Source organism: Sesamum indicum, linkage group LG12 (assembly GCF_026168435.1).
Source record: "Sesamum indicum cultivar Baizhima isolate 11 linkage group LG12, ASM2616843v1, whole genome shotgun sequence".
Taxonomy (NCBI): Eukaryota; Viridiplantae; Streptophyta; class Magnoliopsida; order Lamiales; family Pedaliaceae; genus Sesamum; species Sesamum indicum.
In genome coordinates, this window is record NC_142668.1 from 10,210,587 (window position 1) to 10,233,378 (window position 22,792).

The 22,792-nt window shown below is 32.1% G+C and overlaps 4 protein-coding genes across 5 annotated transcripts; all 4 read right to left on the reverse strand.

Annotated features, from left to right (window-relative positions):
- Nucleotides 1–1,265: 1,265 nt before the first annotated feature.
- Nucleotides 1,266–3,424, reverse strand: NFU3 (NFU domain protein 3). The gene is made up of 4 exons (XM_011084673.3): nt 3,134–3,424; nt 2,943–3,039; nt 2,364–2,662; nt 1,266–1,552 (listed from the first exon to the last, which is right to left on the reverse strand). Exons 1-4 carry the CDS (start codon nt 3,239–3,241, stop codon nt 1,361–1,363), a joined length of 696 nt encoding a protein of 231 aa, XP_011082975.1. The 5' UTR covers nt 3,242–3,424; the 3' UTR covers nt 1,266–1,360.
- A 1,311-nt stretch (nt 3,425–4,735) lies between these two features.
- Nucleotides 4,736–8,488, reverse strand: LOC105165607 (Peroxisomal membrane 22 kDa (Mpv17/PMP22) family protein). 2 transcript variants are annotated; one of them, XM_011084672.3, is made up of 5 exons: nt 8,049–8,485; nt 5,681–5,836; nt 5,468–5,600; nt 5,347–5,386; nt 4,736–5,220 (listed from the first exon to the last, which is right to left on the reverse strand). In XM_011084672.3, exons 1-5 carry the CDS (start codon nt 8,310–8,312, stop codon nt 5,133–5,135), a joined length of 681 nt encoding a protein of 226 aa, XP_011082974.1. In that variant the 5' UTR covers nt 8,313–8,485; the 3' UTR covers nt 4,736–5,132. The 2 variants fall into 2 exon arrangements, with proteins under 2 accessions (XP_011082974.1, XP_020549925.1); XM_020694266.2 differs by lacking the exon at nt 5,347–5,386 and having other exon boundaries at nt 8,049–8,488.
- Nucleotides 8,489–11,944: 3,456 nt separating this feature from the next.
- LOC105165606 (F-box/kelch-repeat protein At3g23880) lies at nt 11,945–13,512 on the reverse strand. The gene has a single exon (XM_011084671.3). The coding sequence runs from the start codon at nt 13,338–13,340 to the stop codon at nt 12,048–12,050; it is 1,293 nt and encodes a 430-aa protein (XP_011082973.1). The 5' UTR covers nt 13,341–13,512; the 3' UTR covers nt 11,945–12,047.
- Nucleotides 13,513–16,285: 2,773 nt separating this feature from the next.
- On the reverse strand, nt 16,286–18,706 carry LOC105165605 (F-box protein At3g07870). The gene is made up of 2 exons (XM_011084668.3): nt 17,216–18,706; nt 16,286–16,479 (listed from the first exon to the last, which is right to left on the reverse strand). The coding sequence occupies exon 1, from the start codon at nt 18,511–18,513 to the stop codon at nt 17,254–17,256; it is 1,260 nt and encodes a 419-aa protein (XP_011082970.1). The 5' UTR covers nt 18,514–18,706; the 3' UTR covers nt 16,286–16,479; nt 17,216–17,253.
- Between the last annotated feature and the right edge of the window lie 4,086 nt (nt 18,707–22,792).

Genomic DNA, 22,792 nt, shown 5'->3' on the forward strand with positions numbered 1-22,792 from the left:
CAAATATAAATTTTACAAAAGCGGGCTTTCTAATATATATCTTTGAAAATTCATATATAGTTCTTCTAAAAAATTAATTCTTTTGTCAAATTATTATATATAATTAAAAAAATTAATTATACATTTAGCTGTGCGGTTCGATTTTCTGGAATTTTTTTAAACTCTAAATTGAAATCAAACCAATGGTACGACGTGATTGTACTTTAAATTTAGAATTGTGATTTAAAAAATAAATTATAAAATTGGTTCGATTTAATTTGGTTAGGACAGTTTTGACAGCTTCATGCACAAAAATGTGGATGTTGACCTTTATTTAAGGACTGATCCTTTGGTTGTAAAAGAATCATTAAGATAATATCAAAATTTGTGGTGTGAAAAAAGTAACGAGAGGGCTAAAAATACATATATTGTACTAATACATGTCGGATGTGAACTAATTGTAATAGTAAATGATGCAAGTGGTGTAATGAGATAAACTTGTACTAAAAATAATTATACCTTCCCTACAAACTTTTGAATCTACTTTTAGGTAGTTAATTTAGAGGGTGGTGGGCTAAACTTATTTTAAATGTCTCATAAGCACATAGATATTATAAAATATTTTTGAAATTTATAAGATTTCAAATCTTATTTTAAAAATAAACTGTTAAAAGTATTTGAATAAAAGTAAGATCATACCGCTTATAAGATACGAATAATGACAAATTCCTAATTAATTAAAGAAGATTGAACTAGTCAAGATCTTAAAAGTAAGCTGGTACGGGAGCTATTATATTTTTGTAAAGAACTTGTAAGCGCTTATCATTTTATTTTTGGATCTTATAAGTTTAAATTTCAAAAAAAGAATATAAGACATTTGTTTTAAAGCGCTTATAACTCATCGAAACGCCCTCTTAATTTAGTTGTCTTGCGTCAATTTAAGTGACATTTGACCCATAATTGAGCCATTAGTAGTCATAATGGCTAGCGAATCGCTTGTACTTCATTAAATATAAAATATTTTTCTAAATAAAATACATAATATCAGTTTTATACACGTAACGTGTGCATATTAAATGGAGTAGAGATGCAATAAGGTTTCAAAACCCAATGCCTATAGGCTACAACCCATAACGTAAAGTTGTGGATTACAATTTACAAGGTTAAAAAGAGAGCATTTCAAAACTTTTTCAGTAAAAGTATCAATCTAGGAAAATTTTTACAGTGCAACTTGAGAAAGAATATGGTTTGGCATGATGCAATGGAGTTCATCTCCTTCAAGTCACTTCAACTAATGTAGAGCTTTTTTCAAAGAATTTTCAGAATTTCTGGGAGATATTGAGTCCAGTAATCAGTGTAATTTGTTCTCTTACAAAATATTTCACTCTATCAACTGAACAGCTGCAATGGCTGGTATCTTTTCTCTCAACTTTTGCGTGAGAGCTACGCGGACAGTCATCACTCCTGCTGCAGGTCCGCTAAGTCTAACTTTTACGACATAGTCGTCAATCTGAACGAGCTCCAGTTCTCCACCACCGGTGCCGGAAAGGTAAGGCCTAATCTCAGATAGAACCTGCAATAAGTAAAAGCTCATGTTCCTTATGCTAGGGTGCAGTTGCAATTCTAGTTATAACATTCACAGTTTACAAGATGGGGTGAAACGCTGTAAAAATGAAACGCAGACCCCAGATCTCCGGATTCATGATCAACCTAGCATCAAGTATTTGTTTTTGACAAGTTTTTGATAACTTTAGAGGCCAATGGATTGCCTACTTCTGTCAATTAATATAGTTACACGCTGTATCCTCAAAACGTGATCATGCATCGATGAGGAGGCCACTGTTGGTATGGGTTGCATACCCTGTTTGCTGAAATGGGCAGCAGAGTTTTCGCAAGGGTGAGATAGTTTGTGTAGCAGAGAGCATATGTTTGTGGATGGAAAATTAAACTCTGAAGAGGGACAGTGATATTTCAGTAGCCGGCAATTAGAGTCAAGTTTCAAACTAATAGCTCCGACTAATTCAAGTATAACATAATGCTTTGCTGCTGAATATGTGAGCAACAAATTCCCAACTACTCAAATTCAAAATCCATAAGTTAGACTCAGAACATATGGTCCTAAATTGTCGTCCTCTCACAATGCTTTGTGAAGAAAGACATGTATAACAGGCTCTACAGCTATACAGTACTAACAATAGAACAATCCAGTAAGTGGCAGAATGAATTAGTAGGCTGCCTAAGCATAAGCGCTCATGCATTATGAACCGTTTACATTAAGGGGAGGCGCTCTTTTATTTTCTTCAACATTAAGACACCCTAAAGTGTAAATTTAAGCACATGAATAGTATATTATGCCTACCGGAGAATAGAATTTCTTCTGTTACCTTCTCTATATTTTCTTCATTCAACTCAAGGCCGGTTTCTGTGTCAAGAATCTGCTCCACTGCTTCAATTTCAGGGATCTTATCCCGGAGACGAGTTTCAATCCCCATTTTGAGCGTCATCGTTGAACTTGGGCACGACCCACAAGCACCTTGGAGCTTTAGTACTACAACAAGACCATCAATCTCATGCAGAGCCACATTGCCCCCATCAGCCATCAGCCCTGGCCTTACTTCATCCAACACCTTCTCAACGTTCTCCTCCGTCAGTGGCAACACGCACTTTGGCGAAAACACATTGCCTTCAATCATCAAACACCATTGCCACCATTACTACCATTATCTCATCTTACAAATAAATTACATCAAACTCATCCTAAACAAGAATACATCGAAAGGATAGACTCTTGTCCCACCAAGAAACACTTAACACCCGGTTAAACTACACATGAACATCACTCAACAATATGGTATAACATCTCCCCAGCAACTCAAACTTGGATTCTTTATATGAATGAAAACAGACAAGAATCATGAAACCATACTATAAAATAAAAAAAATTCATACCAAACAAGAATTACCTGCATAATTCTTCGGTCGACGGGCCGGATTGAATCTGAGGAAGTGTTTACTATGAAACTGACCTCTGAGAAATGTGCTCCTCTTTGAAATGGGATTCTTGCAAACAGCCAAGAATACAACAAGATTACAACATAAATGATAAACCAGTTGCAATCATTCACCAGGTAAAGTCAAAGAAAAACCTCAATACCAGAGAGAGGGTGGCATAGGAAGAACTGGAATGCTCAGAGGAGTGATCTTGAATGGATGAGGGGTATGTTGTCTTAAGGGCATGGGTGTGTACACACAGTGCACTCATTGTGCACTTGTTCTCAGATTTTCAGGGAATGATGAGAAACCCCATAAAAGTTCGACGATGTTATTGCTTTATGTCATAGAAATTCAGCAAACAAACTGGGAAGGTTTACAGGGGCTGAGGATTTTGCTTTCCTTGTTATTTTCTCGGTTCTTGGGTGGCTGACGAATGACATTTTGAGGAGTGTTCTTTTGTGGATAGAATGAGAGGTTTTGCAGCACGATTGAGATGAGGCCACGTCGAGAGTCTCGCCTTTTTCGTTTTTGTTTTCTTGTTTTTTTTTTTTTTTTTTTTTCCATAAGATCGAAAAAGTAAGATATTACAAGCTATGACTCGTATATCTATACTATATATAGAAAAATATATTTTTCTCTTATAAATGACGATTAAAACACCGTAATATTAATTTTATTATTATGTCAATAATACTCTTAAATTGATTTTTTTTCTTTGTTGTTTTCTATCTTTCTTTCTTTTCTTTTTTAAAATATGATGTATCGATTTATATATATATTTTTATTCATAATATATTTTAAAACGTACAATATTATTTATTATATGCACGCAGGGATGGCGTGCCATGATAACTAGTAATTATATAAACGAAAAGTAAAGAATTCCCAATTTATTTTTAAAATTTTTATATTCTTTTAATTTTGATCCTCTTAATTATAAAATAATCATTACTAATATCTTATGTTATAATTTTTATAATCTTATGGTTGAATGACAATGAACTCTTCTAAAATGTGGTATAATTACAGATATCCTCTTAGTGTTTGAAAAATTATTAATACGACATTAATTATAACAACCATCCAACAATTAACCCATTAGTCGTCGTTAGATTTTCATCTATTTTTATAATAAGTTGATCAAAATACCCTTGTAAATTATAAATTATAATTTTACATATTTTTAAAAACTTTATACTTTTTTTTATGGATTATATGGACAAAAATTTTATAATTTTTCAAATTTTTCCATACACCTCGTGCAATTTGTTTACAAAATTTTACTTTATTATTAAAAAAATATAAAAAGGACAAAACTGATAATATCAAACTCCCATACAAGAATTACATGATTCCATCAAACATCAAAAAAATATTTATAATTTTTTAAACAACAAGAATGTATTCATAATTACACAAAATCTCATCGAAACTCATTATAATTCACTCTAATTTTATTTTAGAGTTTTGACCCAAACATTTCAATGATTATATTAATACCCAATAAACCGCACAATACACCGGGTCAATAATATAATAAAAAATAAATAAATTACAATAAAATTAAAGACAAATACCCACACATCACTTAAACCCATAATCCAGACTTGTTTATAGAACCGTTAGGCTAAAACAACATTGATTTTTGGGTGCAAAAGTCCCTCCAAACACATCACTTCTCTTTAACGGATTTATTCGTATCATTGAACATATTCGAACACATATAAACTTCAGCTGAAAAGGAAAAGATGTGTAGACCATATTTTCGAAATGCAAAATTCGATAAGAAAATGGTATTTACCATGTCGGAATCATGGATGGGACATGCCTTGATATTGTGAAAAATGAGCAAGAAAATACAACTTGAGACATGCAAGTAAGAGAAATTTAGATCTCATGTTCAGCAGCTTACACCAAAAGACTAAGCCTGCATTGTAGTGAACAGCGTAATTCACAGATGACATGCTGCTTTTGAGTATTGAGAAGGTGGAAACTGGATTCCAGGCACAGATCTTTCTTTCTCTTGAGTGAAACGGCTGATCGGATTTCGGGCCTCGGATACAACGTTCCAAGTGTGTAAACATAGTTTTCAATGATGTTTTGGGAGAGGAAATTTGATGTGATCTTCAAGCATTGGATCACTTGGTTTGCGGCATAAGTCACCTGCTCATGGTCGAGGACAAGACAAAGTTCCAGAAAATAGATCCCATGGACATGAAAGCAACGCGGGCTTGAAGAGGGATGATCCTGTATGTTGCAAATAGCAAATTATGTCGAAAGTCGACCGATTCAGATCATGGGAGAACAAACGAAAGCAAAGTGCATGAAAGAAGAAACGATTTTAAAGAAATACATCCAAAAATCGGAACACACCAGAAATTTACTATGCTGACTGGTACCCAAAATCTGAACCCTGTATGGAAATATATAGTGATCAACGGAATCCAATTGAAATTGGAAGTAAATGGCACCAGAGCCACAATAGGGAAATTACCGGTACACAGAGTAGGGAGGGCGTCTTTCTTGTATTTATTAGGAAGCTCAGCAAGTTTCCCTTGCCATAAATTATTCCATGCGAAAACAACAGCAATTACAGCAGGACCTAGTACAACTTGATTTAACAAAACCTGCAAAACGTGGGAGTTGGAAGAAAACATTAAAGACTTCAAGGATCTGTTGCTTCAAGAAAGCCCGAGTCTTAAGATACCTTCATCATGAGGTTCTGAACATTTTGCTTTGGCATGCAATGATCAAGGAACTGGTACCATGCATATGAACCAGGACCGTAGAGCAAAAATCCATACGATGCCATCCGAAGGGATCGGATCCAGTCATGTTCACACAACAGTGAGCTTGCAGTATCCTACAGGGAGGAATTTTTGGACATATTAAACCAATGTGCTTGAGCAAGCAATTAAAATGATAGTTCAATACAAATGTTCCTACTCAAAATAATAGACTGCAAAATTGTGTGTATTCCAAACATGACATTAAATTTTGGATATTGAGTCCAGCAACATGGAGCTACACACACCTGCATACACATTGAGGCAGACTACACAGGCTTGTTCATCTATCTAAGTGTTTATCTTTATTTACTTAGAACATGAACCAACAAATATTATTTGCTGAAAGTAATATAGTGTGCAGATGATCTACAAATTTCTGCATTCAATATTTGAATTACAAGTATGCTTCGCGATGACATTTATCCCAAAAATTCCACCCGTACCTAGCTCAATGTTGATGCGGTTGACACTTTGGTGCCACATATTTAAGAAAAAGTGGGCTTTCTGGTAAGCAAGAAGGGAAACATGTCATAACAACAGGACCAGATAGCACTAAAATTGATTGTTTTCAGAGACACAATGGAAGACATGTGAACTCTTGATTCAATTACATTGATATATAGATGCTTCAAGTTCCATCTCACTCTATCAACTTTACTGATGCATCAATGGTTACCGGTCACATACATCCCGTCGGACCCGTCCTTTATCATCAATCATTAAATTAAATTATATTTCACAATTTGTACTTAGGATGTTAATTGCAGTGAACCTTAATGATATCCCAAAGTACTATCTTGCCTTTGATGACCACTTTTCTTCATTAAATTCCAATCACTGTGCACCTCCAAATGAATACACTTGGGCGCTGTAAGACCCTCATATGTTGAACAACAAACTAATTGAAAATGGCATAATCTGTTTGTTCGAAATCGGCAAAATTTCAGAAGATAATTCTTCATTCTCTTTTTGCCTTTTCAACTCGAAGAATATATGAAAAGAGTGTGATATCTGTTTGGTAAACTCCAGGTTAAGGTCTTCTAATGATTCAGTAAACATATTTTGAGAAGCAAGCTGCCTTCTTCAAACAATCTTTCTCTATGACTATTTTAGGCAACACAGGGAGATCTTGGATTTTCTGTTTTCGTTTTTGCATTACGCTTGAAGCATATATTAACTAAGGGTCTGTTTATAATAAAAGTTTCAAAATTCCAGTGATCATCTTGTGGCCAATACCTCATGATGAGAAATAGGGGATTTTGTTTGGTGTTATTTGAACAATAAAATATATTATTACTCTATTTACTAAAGAATTCATAAAGTACAGCACATATATCGACAGAGAAGATTATGTATCTACTATCCTCAAATTTTCTTTACCAGTTTTACTGATGTAAACTTCATTAGCTTATGTTCATCTCGGGATACTAACAAGATAGGGGAAAACAAAGTTTAGCAAGCTAATTGGAAGCACAGGAGACTATCATAAACAAGCTATCTGCAGAAATAATACACTCGGCAGAGCTTTCAACAAATGTACGGTATCAATTACAGGCATATAGAAGATTCGTCTGTCACACCAAGAGCAAGAACTTTCAGAATCATAATACAGACTTTCTAAGGAAGAAGAATAGGTTCCAGCTTATTTGACTGTCTCTAAACTCCAAGCTCATGTCACTAGAAACTCCATCTAGCACACTGGACTCTTAGCTGCAAGAAAATTAACCCTCAAAGCAAGAAAAGACTTTTTAACCAAAAGCTGGAGCTAGAGAACTATCTTCAATCATTCATTTGTCGGCACCATATAGAACCATCACTAAGTTTATATCAAGACAAGAAGGGTTAAAAGAGCAGATTGATGAATCAAGAGAATTTTCAGTTGGAATTCAACAACAAAAAAGTAAAAACCGGGCTGGAAATGTAGAGTTTTTACGTTGATTATGCACAATTTGGGACTCACTATTCATTCTCAAAATATATAAACTCAACAATTAGTTCCTTTCAGTAACTACATGGTCTCAAAATGAAGAAGAGAAGCAGTCATTTGCAGACAGATTATCAAATCATGGGGACAAAATCAATCAAAAATTGAAATTCTCAGCATCCAGAAACCCCGAAGCGAGTTGAAGAAATATAAGAAGAAATCAAAGAACCCCAGAAATCCCAGAACTGAAAACAAGAATACAAGCACATTTCCACAGGCTCAGGTTTCTAGAGCTGCAAAGAAACTCATTCATTCACACTGGAGAGGGGAGACAGAAAGAGAGAGAGAGCATGTTATCTTACCTTGAAATCTTCAGAACGGGAGAGAGTGTCTTTGTTTCTGACCCATCTCTGGCGGAGCTGGGCGATGGTGTCTCCAGTTAAGGCAAGAGAGGCAGCAGTAGCAGCTTGCCTGAGCGGAAAACGGTAGGAGGCGGCGGTGGAAGCTCCTCCGGCGGAGTCCCTGGAGCTGGACGGCCTGGTTTCTTTGTTACGCTTCTTGTCACGCCTTCCGTGAATATTATCGTGAAATGGGCCCATCCACCCACCAACACCCATAGACCCCATGTTTGACAACCCACAAGAAATTCAGGTAACAACAACACTCTTATTTCGCTTTCATTCTTTTACCCTACTCTCTGAAATTTTCATTCTGCCGACGAGCTTGGATTTTCACTTTTCAGTCTGTCAGAAGGGGGTGAGGGGTTGTTTGCTAACTCCTAAGGGCATGTCTGAACATTTTGCTATTGGGCTTCATTTGCTTTAATCAGACCCAATAGACTTTGCTCGTTAAGAGTCCAGGACAAAAACAAGTTGAGTTTGACACTGACAGTTGATTAATGAATTATGAAATATAATTAATTTGATAAAAAATCTCTTTGATATTCTAATTTAAGGATATCTAAACTGTCTCTTTGAATTTTAATGTAATTATATATAGATTTTTTATAATTTAAAAATTAATATTTAGTATTCCTGAAATTTGTTTCTATATAACAAATAACTCAAAATTCATCATCTTAGATGGTATTAACAACAAATCAGATAAAAATTTATATTTATACTCAATTGACTTATTATTGAATTATTGCAGGTAAAATACTATTTTTGTGATCAAATTACCCTTGTACTTTTTCACACGTTAATACATGTGCGGAAATGTATCTTTACCGTTATAACGTTAGTTTAGTCAGAAAATATTTATTTGATCTGCAATAAGTCAATCGAGGGTACATATAAATTTTTATTCAGTTTTTGTTAATATCAATAAGTTCAGCGAATTTTAACTAACATATTGATGTATTTGTTAGACGGAAACAATCTCGAGGATATAATGTAATTTTTCAAACCATAGAAAGTCTATTTGCAATTACACTAAATCTCAAAAGAGGAGAGTGCCCCTTTAAATTATAATAAGTGATGTAAATTCAAGTAGTAATTTAATTTTAAAATTAATTTTATTTTCAATATTAATTAATCGTGGTTTCATGCGATCCCTACAAGTACATAAGAAGAATTTTGGCGTGAAATGGGAAGGAAAAAAATTAAGAAAAAAATAAATTATAATTATAAATTACAATAAATGTGGAGAAATAAGATGAAAAAGAAGATGATGAGAAAAAAATAAATTTATAAAGAAACAAACTATAAATGTAAATCGTATTAAACATGGAGAAGTACGGCGAGAAAAAATAGATTAATATTTTTGTAAAATACTTTTACATTTAAGAAATTATATTTGTCAAAGTATAGTTTTGCATGGGGAAAAAATTAATAGTTTTGTCAAAATATATATTTAGTTTCTATAACATATTTATTTACAAATATTTAGCCTTAACATGTTTATATATTATTTTTGTAACTTATTTTTTTTCACTACTAACCTTTAACTTAATTAGAAAAATATATTTAGTTTTAATAATATTTTAAAGAAATATGTTGTAATGTGTTTTGTTCAAGATTACCTTTTAACAAAATATGTTTGATGCACAAATTAAGTGTTGTAATGTTATATAAAAATAGTTAATAATTTAAATATTTTATTAACTAAAAAATAAATAAATACATATTTCTTATTACTTCTTTTGGTGAATGAGAGCTCTATATATAGATACAGTAAATAAATTAAATTCAATTTAAAATTAAATAAGCATATAACTTTTACTCCTTTTAACTTGAGAACTTATATATAGTGAAAAAACATACCTAATATAAATTAAATAATTGATTAACTTAAATTAAAGAGCACATATATTTACTGACATTTGACAAAAATATTATTTATTACATGTAGATTTGTGTGCGAGGGGTTAAATTGTAATTGAAATTAAAATGTGAGAGACCAAAATTATTTAAGGTAAAATTCTAAGAAAGGTAATTTAGGAAAGTTATATAATGAAAATTAATGTCGAAAAATCGTTGGAGGGACTAATCTTAAGTTAATTTTAAAGATACAAATGATTTTTGAAGTTCGACTTTAAAGAAGGGTAAAAGGGATGGAGGAGTCTATCGTAGGACTAAAAGAACCTCTGAACCACTTACGGGAACAATACTTTTTGAGACGTAGAGGACGAGGGCCTCTCTTTTTTATGATTTTATAGAAGCGATAATTATATTATTATATGAATTTTCCAATAAAATCTTGAATGAATTTGGTGGAGAAAACTTTTGATCCATCCAAAAACTACTAAGATGATCATATATAAATGAATGATGATAAAGAATAGCCTGACCACCCAGTTCATCACCATTGGCATTAAGGGGTACTATTTGTAATAGTAACTTATTGTGGGAATAAACTGTAGAAAAAATCATAAAAATTTAACTGTGATTAATATTGAGAATATTTTAAAAATAAGTATAAATTACAACGACTTTTTATGAAGTTTGGCATAATTATGAATACCCCTCATTTTATTTGAAAAAATACCAATATTCTCTTGATTTTAATGACCGTCTAACAATTAACCCATATCATCGTGTTTCCATCCATTTTGTGCAGTGAACTGACCAAAATGCCCTTGTGGATTAAAAAATTATAATTTTTTTAATTTTTTTATGGATTAAGGGGATAATTTTTTTATATTTTTTAAATTTTTTCATCAAACCCATTTGATTTTCTTATAAGTTTTTATCTTTTAGAAAAAAATATAATAAGGGCAAAGTTGACAATGTTATACTTTCATCCAAGTATTACATAATTTCATCAAATATTAGGAGATATTTATAATTTTTTAAGCAATGAAGGGATATTCATAATTATGACAAATCTAAGAGAAAATTGTTATAATTTACCCTAAAAATAAAAGGAAAAAGGAAAGAAAATTGGAGTGGTAGGAGAACAACTCAATTATAATTTTATTAATAATGTGCAGAAAGTATTTATAGCTTTTAGATTAATAAATTAATTTTACTTTTAACAATTAAACAACAGAAATTATAAATTAAAAATGATAACAATCCCTCCCTTTTTTTTTTTTTTAGCATTACATCGATATTACGGAAAAAATATATATTTTTGTGGTAGTACACCAATCTATTAAAAATAGGCAAAATTATAAAATTAGTCCCATAAATATGGGGGTGGCAAAATTGGAACCGTAACTACATGACTGGCAATTTTGGTCCTGTAAGTATTGATTTTTTGGCAATTTTGATCCTTCCAACCAAAATTGTCTAAAAACGCGGCGGAGAGATTTGAGACTTAGGGTTCGGACGATCATGTGCGCAACTTAAACACCTAAGAACTTGAGTGACTAATGACGAAGCTTAGACGAGAAAAGAGACCAATTGAATAAAAATTAAACAGTCAACAACACGCATGACCTAACACGTGGCACAAAAAACATCAATATAGTCAACACCTCAATTTGATTGAACCCCTTAGCAACAAGCTTGGCCTTACACTGCTCAACAGAGCCATCATCATTAAGTTTCAGCTTCTAGACCCACTTGCGACATAGTGGCATGGAGAATTGGGGTCTTGGGGTCAGTATAAAGCGATAAACCGTTTGGATTCCAAATTCTGATGCATAATCAGATAGAAACATTCGTTATGTACGATCTAATCATGAGAAAAAAGAGGCATTTCGTGATCATCCTTCTCATAGCTGGGACCTTACGCAGATTGTCCCTCGTATATCGATCGTGCCTTATGGAACTTAAAACGTTTGAGCGTAATTGAGACATTGCACGAACCATAAGATACAAAAATTTGATATTATTTGGATCAAGAAACGATTAACAGAGTCGAGCTCGATGTTTTTATATACTTATACGACATTTTTACAACTTAGACGAGAACTACATGAACCAGCCATCGAGCATAGCAGTAAGATACTGAAGCATACTGGACTGCTTCCGGACCTCACCCTTGGTAACACGCTCGTATGGATCTTCATCATTGTCTCCTAAAAAACCACACTGACCGACATTTTCGCTAGGTGACTGTTCTCGTGCTTCTTCACCCTCGATTAGCAAAGCAAGGGACTCAGCATGGGAGCAGATGTAAAAGGAATCTTTTGTGCCTAGAATCCCAAGCTCCTTGGTTGCCTTTGTATCCTGATTATAGGCAACTAGTCCTCCGTTTCTGGCAGTCAACAGAATATCACCATTACTTCGGACTCCAAGAATCGCTCCAAATCCTTCCTGCACATTAATATGGAGGAGTTTGCTCCAAGACGCAACGTCCCCATATTTCTTCATCACCCAAATGGAGCAGCTCTTACTCCAGGAACGCGCATCGCACTGATAAATAGCAAGGGACTGATCAAGAACCGCTGCATTCAAATTAAACGGCAGCTCATTTGTTAAGATATCTGGAAGCGGCAATTCTTCAAACACCTCCTCGCTCATGTCAAACACTATAATCAAGTTCTCCACTTCATCCTGCCGTGCCTTACTCCTGTAAGCAACCCAATGCACATTTCCATTAACAAATGCCTGAGTCCAGAAATAATCCACCATCCAACTCCGCGGGATTTTCCCACCAACTCGACGCCAACTCCCCGTACTCAGAGCATAAACCTCAACCTTAGGCGGCACAGAATACCCATAATCTACTTGGGCATACGCCACTCTCACAACCTTGAAATCACCATTTTTCACATCAAATCCAAACCCGAGCACACACATACACGGCCAAGTGCTTTCAAAAGTCGATTTAGGTAGAGGCAGAACGACTTTCCGCCTGATTACGGGATTCCACAAGAAAATTGAATGAGTATGCCCAAATAAATCATCAGAGAGGCACAACACACCGTTGGAAGAGCCCACAATCCTGTAATAGAACCGCGTCATATGGCGAAAAGGGTTTTCAATTCTGACGTAATTCTGCTCAAGGAACTCGGCGCTGTCGCTATGTACTGAATAAATTTCAGCTTTCTCGTTCTTGGAATAGCGTCTGACGATGAAATCGGTAACTGGGTCGGCGCGGGAATTGGAAAGAGCTGATTGTTGGGCGTGCAGGGAAATGAAGTAGGGGGTTGAGATGAGCGAATTCCATGATTTTGACACGCACCTAAACTTGATGAGAGACTTGGGTGGAAGCCTTGAGAGGATGTTGATCAACGCTTCTTCTGGTAAATAGTCAGACATCTTGTTGAGTTGATCGGAAAGGGAAATCGGAGGCAATTAAGTGCAGAAGCAAAGGAATTGTTCTATGGAGATGGAACAGTGAAGAAGCAGACTTAATTTGGTAGGTGTGCAGAACAGTGTGGTACGTGTGTTTCTAGTGTGACAAAATTGGGGATGTTTGGCCACACGATTTAAGTTCATCTTTACACCTTGTTATGATCGACAGAAATGTTAACAATTTGACCTAAAATCAATTTTACAACAAACTGAATGTATTAAATTTTGATTTTTTTTTTAAATATATTTCATTCAATCCATACATCAATATCCACATATTCGATGATTTCGAATTTATGATCTCAAATTTATTTATAAGACCTCATCTTTAATTTTGATTAATAAGTTAAAACATCATTAGTTATTAAATTTTTGATCGAGTCTTCAACACAATTTTCTTTTAACTTTTGATTAAATGTTTGATAAATCAAATTAAATGACTACCCAAATATATATTATATTATGTATTGGAAAATTTATATTTAATTTATACTTTTTAAATAAAATTTGATCAATCATATATTAACTGAATTTATAAAAAAATAATTAATTGTCGAACCGACTTAAATATTTTGATTCGATATTTGATATGCAAATTTATTCTGTCGAATTCTGGAGTTGATTTTACCAAATGCACATCTCTTTAAAATTAAGATATTTTTTCTATTTATGCATATTTAAAACTAATTCATTTTATCGATTCCGATTAACTATTCATTTTATTTTTATTCTCTTTTTTTAATTAAGTAAATAATAAAAATTTAAATTATACACGTGCATCAAATTTGCTTTCTCAACACAGGGTCTCGCTTTAGTTCCTCGTCTTTCAAATATACTTTGGCACTCGCTCATCTCTTAAATTTATTCCACGTAAGTCCTTAGCCGTTAGATTTAACGAAATCTAAATTATAAAGGATGGAATATTTCATTAAAAAGAGGTGAAATTGGAAAAAGCCAAACTTCTATATACCAATCATAGGAATGCCATTCAAATATGATTCCTTTTTCATCCTTATTCCATTCCTAAATTCATTCCATTTTCACTTAATTTCGTTTCTTTATACCAATCACGCTCTCAGCGTTATACAGTCGATATCATCTATTAGTGTTAGAATTTGGAAAGAGGAGTCAAGAATGCTTAAATCTCTAATTTTGAATCAATATATACATATATATATGTGTGTGATAAAAATATATAATTGTTTAAATTTGAATCCAATTCGAACGGATTATTATCAATCAATTAATCTAAATTCAGACGAACGAACCCCAAAGACTTAACATATTATAAAATTATTTATCGTGTGATTCTTTAATAATGCGTGTTTTTTTAGTTAATAAATAATTGCACAATTAGTTACATACATATATGAATTATGATAGGTATATTTTTTAACGTCTTGATAGATAAGAATGTTTGGTAGAAATGATACAATTGATCTTTAAAAATATGAAATATTAAATTCGATTTGTCATTAAATATGTGGAATTAATATTTCATATTACATCATGTTTTAAATGATACAGTAAATTATATGCTCTTTAAAAACAATAATTGAAAAGAGTGATTCCTTATTTGGTTTCAATAATCATAATTTTATTGATAAATTATTGCTAAAAATAAAAAAAAATAATTCAAATAAAAAATTATATAATAAATTATTGCAATTCGAACCACCTTCCTAATATGATAATCATTTATTTTGATATCCAAATTCAAATCCCTCATAAAAAAAAAATCATTTGAATTTATTAGGACAGTGTCATACTAGAAAGGATTTCGAATACTTCAATTTTTTAATTAAAATTTATAAAATATTAATAAATTTTAAATTTTTTAGAATAGAATTGTCGGAAATTCTTTTCTAAATCCAAATTCTTCCATCCAAACCTAATTTGATGGATTCTAATTCATTCTATAAATGAGAGAGTATTTTCAGAAAAATAAAAAAAATGCAAAAAAAAAAAAGGACTTTATTTTAAAACATTAAAAAAGATGGTTTATTATATGTTCATACATATTACCCCTATTTTGCATAATTACAAAAATCACCCATGACATTCAAAAAAAATATATAGAATAGTTTGTGTAATGATGCCGATATTTTGGGGATGTATGTGTAGTTTTCCAAAAAATAGAAGATTTATGTAAATAATACAGACGTTTCTAATAGGTGTATGTATAATTTTTCAAAATATATAAATAATTTGTATAAATAGATTATCTATACTATTATAAAAGAAAACCTCTTATGTACCAACTTTTGAATACCCAAATTTACCCTTTAATTTATTTTTTTCTTTAAAATAATTGATCAAAATAATAATTTATTTTTTTTAATATTCTCACAATTGTAATTTTTTTTCTCTCACCCAACACTTCACTCCATTGTTTATCTCTCATTTGACTTTTCCATATTTTTTTATTACAAATTTCTATATTTTTAATAAACCCATAGTTTAATATAGTTTTTATCTCTTTCCTCTGACCGACTTTTTTCTTTCTTATTCTCTCACCAATATTATCTTCTTCATCATAATTTTTTTTATATATTTGTAGGAAACGCATGCAACAATAATTAAGTATATAAATATGTGTGATAATTTTAAGCAAGGGCATATACTTGTTTTTTTTGGGGGGAATGTGTAACATGTGATCCATTATTTCACATCACGTCCAGATGTAAAAAATAAATATAATATAATCTTAAGGCCTCCTTTGCTTAAAGGATTGGACTTGCTAGAATTTGGATGAAAAATGCTAATAGTAATTAAAAGAATTAGAGAAATTTTTAATTTTGTCCGTTATTTAATATTTTTATGTATATATTTGTACTTATAAAAGGACAAATATATGAAGTACTTCTCACTCAATGTGGTCAATATTAGGCATGAATGATGCATCTGAAAAATCTTTTCAGTGATATCTGGTTCATGGAATTGTAAGATAGAAGAATCCTTACGAAAGGGAAAAGCAAAGACAAGATGGTTCAAACATGAATTCCTTTGATGTCTATTCTGCCCAAGTTTCTCTTCTTAAAAATATCCATACAACTATGATAGTTGTCATCCATTATGTTCCGGGTTCGAGGTTGCGACAGACCTCCAAGGGCAGCAAAATCCGGAGAGAAACATGAAAAGACCAATACAACACATGTTAGACTTGCTGAGAGGTGTTCAACTGAAATACTACAGTACTACTGTGAGTTCAGATGCAAAATCGAGGTAGAACACAAATTTATTCTCTGAAAAAATAGCATATGTTGGCCCTCAACGGTTTAGATTATTTATAAGACCATATGTTCGTATTTGTATGAATTCACTTGACAAAAGCATAACCTTGCAAGGGTCGGATTGACGACTATAATGTGGAGTCCGGTTAGATCTAAATCGACGAAAAGGGCGCAAATCTTGAGTCCCAAACAAAAATGTTTGGCTAAATTTACTTGCAAGAGTTCATATTCTTATATAATATTTTGTTTTTAACTTATAATATGTTAAAAAAATCTTATTTAAAAAGAAGCTATTAAAGTGTTCGGACAAAATGAATTATAAGACTTATAACATGTTAGTAATGACAAGTTTGTAATTGATTTAAAGAATAGAACTATCTTCTTGAGATTTTGAAGTTAAGTTGGGAACTCGTTGCTCTTTTGAAAGGAACTTATATCACTGGTTTGGGCAAAAATTTAGAAGGTCATGATAGAATTGAAACTCAGTGAAATCAAAGTAGAAAAGGGATTGACACAACTCATTAGTACATCATAGATCACAAGAATTACAGTAAATGACAGCAACAATAGCACAAAGAAATAAATCAAGACTAGAAACATACGTACATCAAACCTTTATTGCTCTGCAGTGTTCACTTCAAGTTTCACTGTCTCACAAACAGCCCACCGTAACTCCCATGGCCATGTTTGTAATCACTCTCAGAGCTATGCTCACAATCACTTCCATAGCTAGAATCACAATCATCGGTCTGCAGAGCTGGTAATTTGATGCGTGTAACGGCATCAGAGAAACAAGAACCCTTCTCCAAAAGAACCAAACTTTTCATATAACCATCCACATGAACAGAGCGGCGATAGTCCTCACATCTTGAGCCATGGACTCCAAGATCCTTAACTTCACCTCCATTGTGATCATACGCAATCAAACGCCCGTCCTGCCAAACCGTGATAATCTCACCTTGTTTTCTAATCCACAGAGGCCTCACATATTCTCTGCCAAACTCATGTAAATCGATGCTGAAGTGTTTAGTCCAAGACGACTCCACACCGTACTCATTCATCACCCAAACACAAAAGCCAGGCTGCGGCCCCGATACGCTCCACACAATAACAGCAAGAGACTCCTTATACACCCCCAAGTCCTTACTCCTCATTGACTCGTTATCAACAAGACTAAGCGGAAGCATCATCTCTCGAAATACCTCACCACACATATCGAACAACACGATCAAATCATAGCAATCCGTGCTACGGGCAATCCAATGAGTAGCCCCATTGACACAGGCTTGTCGAGATCGATTATATATAACATACTCAAAAGCCAAGAAGCTCAAATCTTGCCACACCCCAGTGCTCAGCCTGTAAAGCTCAACCAGGGGCAGGCCCCGGCCGCAATCCACATAAGTTATCCTAATAACCTTATAATCACTAGCAATCGGGTCGAACCCAAATCCAAGAGTCTGCATAAATGAACCATATGAACTGTAAATCAAGTTGGGTTTGGGGAGAAGAACCGATTTCTTGATACAGGGGTTCCACAGAATCACTGTGTGCATGTAATAAACTCGATCATCAGAAAGGCACAACAAACCATTACAGCAACCAACAATCGTAAAACAAGAGTTTATGCTTCTAAATGGGAATTCGAATGTCGAAATCCGGGCAAAAGATTCGTTGTCCGAGTACAAATCATACTGCTCGGAATTTCTAACAAGGCGCCTGAGGAGAAGGAAAGGGGTTCTCTTCTTGCTGTCAGCGGCGAAGTTCAAATGCGAGGAAATAAATTCAGGGCTGGTGATTAGAATGTACCATGATCTGCAAACGCTGGTGCAGCGGAGAAGGACTTTGACGGGCAACCTCCGGAGGATGTTGATTATGATTTCTTCAGAGAAAAAATCCGCCATTTTTTTCTGTTCTTTTGCCGTTGAACTGATAATGGGTTCTTGATTTCTCGAGAGAAGAAGGCGAAGAAGTTCAAGAACAACCAAAACTGAGAAATTTGATGGTCAAATAGGCCATTTTTGGGGCTGATAAAAACGGTGTTGGTGACGTTGTCGAGACTTATACAGAGAGGTGGTTGGCTCGAAGCTTACCTTACTGTCTCTGTACTTTCTTTTGTTTCTTGCAAGTAACTTGGGAAAATTTTGGGTGAATATCACAAATGGTCCCTCAAGTTTATATGTAAAATTAGTTTAGTACCTAATATTTGTTTTCTAACCTAAATTTCATATTTGTTGCGTTCTAATCTTTTGGTACCTTTTCCGGTGAAAAAGATTCAGAATTAATTTTTAAATTTTTAAAAATATTTATGTAACTTTTTTATTTTAAAAAGGGTATATATCAATTTATCTATTCTTGAAATTAAAGCATGTACTTATTACATGATCAGATTCAGATAACTTTTATGTTGAAAAGTTGTCCAAGGTATTGAAATGAAACAAAAAATGAGTTTTAGAGATGATGAATTAGGAAATGAAAATGACAAACTAAAGTGATTATAAACGCAAAATTTAACGAACAATTTATGGCATTTACCAAAATGTCTTTGTACAAACTAGGTAGTACAGCGTCGAATTAATTATATAATAAGTGTAATTATATTTATTATATGATGGATCATTTCTTTTTTAATTGTGCATGATTACATAATAAGTGTATTATTATAAAAAAAATTGTATTAATCACGCATTCGTATAAGGTTTAATTGTATTTTTAATCCTATAATTATATTCTTTTTATCATTTTAGTCCTATAACTTGTCAGTGTTCTAAAAAAAGTCAATCACTTGTTTTAATTTTGTGATTTTAGGAGAAAATTGACAAAGTGGCATCATAATTCCGACCAACTTTAATATAATATAATTATCATATAATTAAATTGTGCTCAATCTAATTCCAAATAGAATTTTTCTTAAGAATGGGAACCCTGCAATTTTTCTTTCCATATCTATTTAGATTTCTGATAATGCTACCTTTTTTTCTTGGAGAAAAAAATTACTTTATTTCAAAAATTTCCAACCGGTATGTCATTATCAATTAGTAAAATATAGTCAAGTATATTTGTTATTATTATTTTTTTTACTTTATCACTAAAATGATTCGTCTCCAAAGCTGGGCGGCACCAATGCCTTCTTTCTTCGTGGTCGCCCAGATTTAGGGCAAATCGCGATCACTCAAATTTAGGGCGAGTTACCGTTGCTTAAGTTGGGTGACTGCAACGCCTATTATTCTGGGCGACCTGGGGCGACGGCGATGCCGCCCAAACTATTTTGGGCGGCATCATTGTCGCCTGGAGGTTGGACAACGCTGATTGCTGCCATTTTTAGGTAATATATATGTGTATTTTGATGTATATACATAATTGTGTATATATATAACATAAATACTATATATTTAATTATAAAAATATATTTATACATTTTCTTCCTCAACAATCCATATCATAATGCTATGTCACTTTTTTTTATTAAATCATGTAATTGCCACGTCGTATAGAATTAGTCAATAACATCACTTTTTCCTAATTTGAAATGGCTCGTCAAATTTTGGTGATATTTTTCGATAACTTTGATAAAATCCAACAATATATGTCCTGAAATTGAGCAAATAAAAAAGTTATAGAATTTTTTTCAAACTCCATAAAGATAAAAGATTAAAACGGAAATTGACTAGAGTTAGAGGATTAAAAATGCCTTTAATCCTTATATTTATGCCCTCTCGCATATGCTTTGTTTATACAAATCAATCATGCCTTTGTATAATTATAGAATTTACTCTTGAAGGTCAAAAAGTAGGGTTTTATGTAATGATATTGATGTGTTCTTTCTTTTTTTTGGAGGGGGGGGGGGGGTTGAGGGGGGTGAGGGGTATACATGAACTTTTCAAAAATAGGGATAGTTAGTATAAATAATATTGACATATTTGGTGGGTGTATGTATAAATATTCAAAAAAATAGGATTGATTTTTATTAATAGATCATAGTTCAGGAGGTATAAATGTAACTATTCCTAAAAACAATTGAAAACTTTTTAAAATTATAAAAAAACTCTAATGTGTCTGACAAGACAACAGGCATGCCCGATACTATGTTCTTTTTTTCTTTTTATTTCATATTTTTGGATAGTGGGATGCTATGTCCGACACGTGTTTCAAGACTTTGTCGAGCAATGTTCATGTGCAACACGTGTTTGACAATGTTTCAAGTAATATTTTGGAGTGCCCGTATATTATAGCATATATGTCATATAATAAAATATAATATACATTATTATATGTAATAAATATATACATATATATTATATGTATACACATACATATAAGTATAATAGACAAAAGGTAGGGGGAAAATTTTAGTTTGAAATTTTAAACAAAAGGCAAAATGGTCTATGCACTTAGTTTGTTTTTAAGTGATTTTCTTTTTTTTAGGCTGTCACTGGAGGGCAAATAAGTCTTTTTACATCTTCCAACCACTTTTTTTACTGATAAGTTATAAATGATTTGTGTAAATAGACTATAAATTAGGTGGTGTAAATATAATTATCTCTAAAAATTTTGGGGTTTATTACACTTAGACAACTCTCTAAAAATGCAAAATTTTCCATTGACACCCAATTCCCTTCTATTAGGGTTTGGGAGGAAAATCTTAAGGTAAGCAAATATATAGGTATATCAATTTTCAACTTTACCCCTCATTTAACATTCTCATATATATTTTTCTACTAATATATATATATATATATATATATATATATATATAGGAGCGAGGTTAACATTATTATATTTTTTTCTCTTCTAAATACAAACTTATTACATGAGAACGTTAAATGAGGGATAAAATTAGAAATTTATGTAATTTTTTTACTCTTACAGTAGCATTTTCGGCCCAAATCTTAAAGAGTGTAAGGTATAAATAGTGATTTTTTTAGGGTTTATAAGTATAATTTTAAAGTTATTATGAAAAAAATATAATTTCATATTATTGGAGGAGCTTTTAGTGTAATTAACCCAAAGTTTTACGAGTTATTGAGATGTATAGTTGTGTGTGTTCCATTGCCGACTAGTTTCAATTCCTTTAACAATTACTATTAAATAAGTTTTAAGTATGTAGGCCAAATCATTTAATGTTATATTAAATTTCATAATTTCTTTCAGTTCTTGTTGAAATATCATTTGTCAGAGGACCACATGAGTCGGGTTGATTTGGTCGGACCTGAGACCCGTTCTGTTCCTTCTTAAATCTAAAATTTCGACAATTTCCATCTTTAACTTGTCGAGAATTCAAACTGGGAACGTTAAACTTACAAAACTCAATTACTTTTTTTTCTTTGAATAATTGGTATATATTTTTAAAAAATTAAGATTATATATTTATAAGTATGTAATAAAGTATTTATATATAAAATATGTAATTTATTTTATAATATAAGTATTAGATAAAAGTTAAATATTTTAAATAAATTAAGTATATTTATAAAAATTATTTGGGACGAATTTAGGATGAGTTTGGACAAGATTAAGAAGCGCCTCAGATGAGTCCATAAAATTAAATGCTCCCTTGAATTTGGGCACGCCCTGCACTTTATTGGACCTGAAAATTAGGACTCGACAGATCTAACCTGCAAAAACTAATTAATTTTTACTTGTTTTATTAATATATTTTTCTTAAAAAATTAAGTTTATTGTTTATAAATATCCCATAAGGTATTTTTTTGTTAAAATATAATACATTTTGTATTAGATAAAAGTTACTTTATATTTATTGATATTAAGAAGAACTTATTTGACTTGCAACAAGTTAGTAATAAGTTAATTATAAATAAATATGAATTTTTATTTATTTTTTTTAGCTAAAATCAATAAATTTGGTGAATATTAACTCAAATAAAGAAATCTATTTATTAGACAGAATCAAATGTCCGGGACCCTAAATATAATTTTTTAAACTATAAAAAATGTACATGTAATTGTACAAAATTTTAAAAATGGAGGGTGTAATTATTCTCAATTATTGTATGCAAAATATTATATATGAGTTGAAGTGTATTTTCAGTTTGGCTTTTCATTATATATATGTTTAATAAATCATTTCATTTATATATATATATATGCTATTTTTAAATATTTATACCTGTTATATTATTTTTACGTTTCAAATAGTAATTTTATTCATCTGAGTATTATCGT